This window comes from Heteronotia binoei, chromosome 15 (assembly GCF_032191835.1).
Source record: "Heteronotia binoei isolate CCM8104 ecotype False Entrance Well chromosome 15, APGP_CSIRO_Hbin_v1, whole genome shotgun sequence".
Classification (NCBI taxonomy): Eukaryota; Metazoa; Chordata; class Lepidosauria; order Squamata; family Gekkonidae; genus Heteronotia; species Heteronotia binoei.
Genome location: NC_083237.1, coordinates 38,262,187 through 38,268,711, shown reverse-complemented (window position 1 = coordinate 38,268,711; position 6,525 = coordinate 38,262,187). Strand labels below are relative to the sequence as shown.

The 6,525-nt window shown below is 37.5% G+C and overlaps 1 protein-coding gene across 1 annotated transcript; it reads left to right on the top strand.

Annotated features, from left to right (window-relative positions):
* Window positions 1–4,894: 4,894 nt before the first annotated feature.
* On the top strand, window positions 4,895–5,872 carry LOC132583444 (olfactory receptor 4D1-like). Its single transcript, XM_060255081.1, has one exon. It carries the CDS (start codon window positions 4,895–4,897, stop codon window positions 5,870–5,872), a length of 978 nt encoding a protein of 325 aa, XP_060111064.1.
* The last annotated feature ends 653 nt before the right edge of the window (window positions 5,873–6,525 follow it).

The following is a 6,525-nucleotide window of genomic DNA, read 5'->3' as shown; positions in this document are numbered from 1 at the left end:
TTGTTATATTGAAAACCATTTAACATCTTGAATTTTTTTCCCTATACCTTTGAAGCAATTTCATACTTGTCAAGTCATAAGGGTGCTGTCATGTAATGATTTGAAAACACCCTCCCCGCCCCCATCACGAAAAGGGTTATATACAGTCTGGAGATCAGTAGCAATTCTGCACAAATTCCAGATTTGCAACCATAGTAGTAAGCAAAGAACAGGGAAGGGAGATATCTAGCACTGGTCTAGACATAAGAACAACCAGTTTGGAAAGCATCTCTCATCATAAGATGACTCAGGGTAATCATCAGACATTTGTAACTTAAGCAAAAGGACGCATTAAGTTTGGTGGGCCCTAACTGGTCTATTTCAGGCTTATTTACAGGAGCATTACCAATCTTTGGCAAAACAGGCAAAAAGAAACCTTTCGTAGCCAATCTGAAAGAGTTCAAAAAATCTTACTTGGACCTGAAACAGCCAGCTAATCCCACATTGCCAAATACAAATTGTGAGTGCTATTATAGAATTATAGATTTGGAAGGGACCTCCAGGGTCATTTAGTCCAACTCCCTGCACAATGCAGGAAATTTATAAATGTCATTCCCCACACTTGCAGTTACCCCTGCTCCATGCCCAGAAGAAGAGAAAACACAACTAATGCTCTCAATAATGATTCCTAAAGTTCCAGAGACCATATTATTGAATTATTGGAATACAAACAAAATACATAAAAAAGAAATGGTTGTTTTATTGCTATCTATTGCTAAAACTTTAATAGCCAGAAAATGGAAAGAAGTACAGTTACCTTCACTCCAAAGTTGGTATAATAACATTTGGGAAAATTTTATTTACTATAAAATAGCTTTTAGTTGTTATTATTCTACTTCACTGTTATCACATGAGAAAAAAATATAATTCCATGGTACCCAGTTATCAATGTTTTAACCCAACAGGAGATTCTACCGAACAATGCAATTCTCTGACCTATTTCTAAGTTTTTTGTTTTTATAATCTATTTTTGCGTATTTAATTAACACCTGCTATCGAATGTTAGCTTATGTAATATAGTTATATTAATTTGCTTAATAATTCCTTATATATGCTGTTTTATCCACAATTGCTGTTTTATCCACAATATTCTACAGTACTGTTGTATGCAATACAAATCTCAATAAAATTTTAAATTAAAAATAAAATTGGAAGGGACTTCAAAGGTCATCTAGTCCAACTCCCTGCACAATGCAGGAAATTCACAAATACCATCCCCCACACTCCCAGTTACCCCTGCTCCATGCCCACAAGAAGGAGTTACCCTGCCTTTCTCCCAAGTGGGACCGCAAAGGAACTTACATCATTCTTCTCTCCACCATTTTATCCTCATAACAACCCTGTGAGGGATGTTAGATTGAAAGAATATAACTGAGCCAAGGTTACCCAGCAGTCTTCAGTGGTACAAGATTTGAAACTGAGTCTTCCAGATACTAGAACATTTAACCTCAACACCTTTTTTATGTTGTTTAATTGAGAAGCAAATATATACCCCCAAGTGGTTCTATTCATTTTGTGAAAAGGGGCTTACATGTATCCATCAAGTATCCTGGGGAAGAACTTTTAATGAAGAAAAGGGGCTAATGGGGAGGGTTAAATAGCCTCTCCCTACGTACAACATTCCCCCTTTAAGCTGCAGTCCTAACTCTTCCATTCTTTAGTGAAAGAAGATGTAGTAAAAAGGATTATGTAACTACATGTTCCCCCATCGGATCTGTTTTGGGAGGCGGGATATAAAGACAATTGCTTGGGTGAAACATGCAAAAGAAAAAATAACTTTTATAAGATTACTGAAATTTATTTTTAGAAATCTGAGTGTTTCTGTCATGTTCCATGAATTCTTTACTCATTGGTTTTAACAGTTATATGTATAAGTCTTGCTTATGCTTAAAGAAATAAAATTAGTACTCAGGTGTAATATTTGCATGACCTCTATCCAATTCTGAGTTTCAAAGTGTAGAAAGTACTTTAATGGTCTCCTTTGTGATTTGATTCCCTGTTCACAGGAAAAAAAGAGAAAGAGAGGGGGGGAAAAAACATGATTTGGCACGCCTTATAAAGCTCAATGTTAGCTGTGGAGTAGAGGAGTACAGTTTTCACATGAGACTAAAAAATTTTCTGTAGAAATCTTTGATTTTTAATTTTGTTAAAATAAACCAATTAAGCAATACATTCACTAACAAAGGCTATCTGAATTATTGCCTATTATTATCTTGACTTCTCAAAGTCATTTTAGGAACACTGTTCAGCACTACACATAGTGGCCCTGTGGTGCAGAGTGGTAAAGCAGCAGTACTGCAGTACTGTGGGTCTGGACTCTCTGCTTACGACCTGAGTTTGATTCTGGCGGAAGCTGGATTCAGGTAGCCGGCCCAAGGTTGACTCAGCCTTCCATCCTTCCGAGGTCGGTAAAATGAGTACACAGCTTGCTGGGGGGAAAGTGTGAAAGACTGGGGAAGGCAATGGCAAACCACCCCATAAAAAGTCTGCCGTGAAAACGTTGTGAAAGCAACGTCACCCCAGAGTCTGAAACAACTGGTGCTTGCACCGGGAACCTTTCCTTTCCTACACAAAACAGTCTCAGAAAATATTATTGGTTAGAAAGGTAGATTCCTGCTTTAAGTATCATATGACATGAACTGGAACAGGCAATAGTTGAGTTTGTCTCTTTCTTTCTGAGAGAAATATAAACTAACTAATCTTTGAAATAATTTTTCAACTGTATACCTATGTCATTGGGAAAGAATCAGAGATCAGTTCCTTTTCTGGAAGAAATATGGAATTCTTGGTTGAAAATCAAGAACTTGGATCAAGAATTGTGGGAGTGCTCATTGAAATGGACACAACACAGATGTTCTAGGATTTATTACTTGGTATGTTGCCTTATTTTATTCAGGGGTAAAATAACTTGGAATTGGTTGCAAAATATATTGGGTTAGATCCAATCAACTTTTATGCTTGTAAAAATGAGGAAGGGGGCCCATTTGATAACTAGAAAGGGTATTTTGGGGATCATGGGACCTGCATAGAGAAATGCTATGTAGCATGGGGGTTTTAGTAAGGAGGAGAGTTAGGTGAGATTGAGCAAAACCAGTCAATCGATCAAACAACAACAACAAAAGGTGGCTGGAGTAACCTCATTTATTAAGAACATTGATTTTCCACAGAAGTGAATACATGAAGCTGCCTTGCCCCAAATCGGACCTTCAGTCCACCAAAGTCAATATTGTCTACTCAGACTGGCAGCAGCTCTCCAAGGTCTTTCACATCACCTTCTGCCTAGTCATTTTTAACTGAGATTCTGGGGATTGAACCTGGGACCTTCTTCATGCCAAGCAGATGCTCTACCACTGAGCCACTGTCCCCACCCTGAACTGAGCTTCATATTTACATCAATTGTACTTCTCAAAGAGTTTGGGACTATATCATATTCTAATAGATTTATATTTCAAATGTTTATCAACTTGGACTTTGCTACTTCATAGCTGTTTCAGGTGACAATCAGTATCATAGAATGCACACGCAACACATCAAAGGGGACAAATCTAATATAGGCAAATAAAGATTGTACAAGATGTTTTCCCCTCTCACCAACATACTTGAAGTTGGATTTTTTTTGTCCCAGTATGCATCACCTTACATATTAGGAGGTATTATGGCATCTCAGACTTGTATCTTTGTAACCTTCCAAAGCATTCAATGGGTGACCTCAAAGTAGCTGTTTTACTGCAAAGGAACTTCAAGAACAGAATGAAGAGAGAAATTGCTGAATTACAAATTATTATGAAACTTGGAACAAACACCTCCCCAGGACTGAACAGGGGTATTGGTTTTTAATCTCTCTCTCTCTCGGCTTGGCTTCGCGAACGAAGATTTAAGAAGGGTGCAATAGTCCACGTCTGCTGCAGGCTCGCTGGTGGCTGACAAGACCAATGCGGGACAGGCAGGTCCGGCCACAGTGGCTGCAGGGAAAAGTCTGATTTAGGGTTGGTGCTGTAGCAGTGCGATTCTTCCTCAATCTCCTTTTGTCCTCAAGACCAGCTATAATCTCATTACAAATGCTAAACCCCCTTTAGAACTTCAAGAACAGAATGGAGAGGGGAATTGCTGAGTTACAAACTGTTATGAAACTTGGAACAAACACCTTCCCAGGACTGAACAATGTTGTTGTTGTTGTTTTTTAATCTCATTACATATGCTAAACTCTATTTCACCAAGTATGGCGATATATCCACAGTATTCCAATGTATTTCTCTTTTAGGATAGTGTATCAGAATAATACTTTTTGTATTGACAAACAAGGGACATTGGCTGTTTATCTCATTACATATACTAAACACATCTTCCACTATATTTTAATGTATTTTTTCATAATGGCAAACTAGAATGATGTATATTTTTATGTTGCATGTTAAAAGGTAAATTAGTTGGACAGGAAAAACTTCTGGGAAAGAAATGCCTTCTTTTTGACCCAGGTTTATTAGCAATAGAATAATTAACATGCAGTCTCGCATTCTGACATGTAACGTGGTTTCCCACGTTAATGCAAACCAGATCAAAGGTTTTCTGAATTTGTTAATTTTACTATTCTGCTATTGATTTTTAACTTTGTACCACTTGGCATTCCAAAACCCACCAGCTATATGTGGCTCTGCTTACTGTACCTCATTCCTCGTCTGAAGAAGTGTGCATGCACACGAAAGCTTATGTTCTGAATAAAACTAAGTTGGTCTTAAAGGTGCAATCGACTCCTATTTTGTTCTACTACTTCAGACCAACACGGCTGCCTATTTGGTTGTATCTCATATGTTATTCTTGTCTTCTGCTTATTGCAGGTACGTTGTGAAGGTTCAAGATGGCTCAGGAAAACCTGACCACAAAAGTCACAGAATTTGTTCTCATAGGTCTTTCAGAGAATCCAAAATGGAATTTCATCCTCTTCCTGATTTTCATCACTATCTACATAACAACCTGGCTTGGAAACCTCACTATTATCTTTGCAGTCATCTTCATGCATCAGCTCCACTCACCTATGTACTTTCTATTGGCCAACCTGGCTGCCTTAGATATCAGTGATTCCACTGTCACTGCTCTAAAGCTGCTAGCAGGTCTCCTTTCACATCCCAATATCATTTCCTACAACTGGTGCATTGCTCAAATTTTCTTTTTCCACTTTACTGGTGCTTCTGTGGATTTCTTGCTCACAGTCATGGCTGTGGATCGATACATAGCTATCTACAAACCACTGCAGTACTTAACTATCATGAACCAATGGGTTTGTATAAGTTTGGTAGCAGGTGCTTGGCTGGGTGGCTTTGTTCACTCCATTGTCCAGATTGGGATCCTCATTCAGCTGCCCTTCTGTGGACCAAACATCTTGGACAATTTTTACTGTGACATCCCCCAAGTTGTCAAACTGGCTTGTACAGACACATACATTACTGAATTGCTGATGGTTTCTAATAGTGGATTAATTGTTGCAGCTATGTTCCTCATCTTACTTGTATCATACTCTGTCATTTTAGTGAAGATTAGAACCCATGTCACAGAGGGAAAGCACAAAGCTCTTTCCACGTGTTCCGCACATATTGTGGTATTAAGCTTAAATTTTGCTCCTGCAATATTCATTTATGACCGTCCTTTCAAGGTATACCCAGGAGATAAGATATTTCAAGTAATGTATACTCTCATTACCCCAATGCTGAACCCAATGATCTTTACACTGAGAAATACAGAAATGAAAAATGCTATTAAGAAACTCAAAAGGAAAATTGTTTCTTCAAGAAGCAGAATCTTTACTAGGGAAAAATCCTTTGTCTCTAGGTTGCAGTGAAAAAAATAGACAGTGACTGTAAATTCTTAAAATATGTGAGATGCCTTTAATCAGTTAATAATTAGTTCCACAGATGCTGTAAACTCCTTAGAGATCTTTACTGATAGAGTGAAAATAAGAAGAAAAATTATGCTAAAATATACATTGATAAAATACTTAACACTGCAAAGCTAAATTAGAGTTTTACTGTGAAAGGCACAGCTTTGTTTAGGATTGTGCCATTCATTATTTTGACAGACTTTTTTTGACTATCTGTTTTGTTTTGATTTTTTTTTCTTTGCTTAGGTGTGTAACATACTAAAAAGTTTGTTCTTTAATTGTTTCCCATGTTTAGGAAGGGGCTGGTTTTATGGTTTTAAAATGTGATTTTATCATGCATGTTTTAAATTGTTAGCCCTCTTAGTGGCCCTTGAAAATGATAAATAATAATAAATAATGAGATAGAAGTTTTGAATTCTTTGCTGAATTGACCTCAGTTGTAGGTCATCTGCTATGGTGGCATATCAACATGTTTACAAGAGTTTTAAAATTCATTTTAATTTGGTGATAATATATAGCAGAATTCTTCTGGAGCCCACCCTGTGATTTCAGAAAATGGGAAGTATCAGGAGGTCCTTTTGCCCAACAGAATTTCTGATTAGCCACTGCAGATC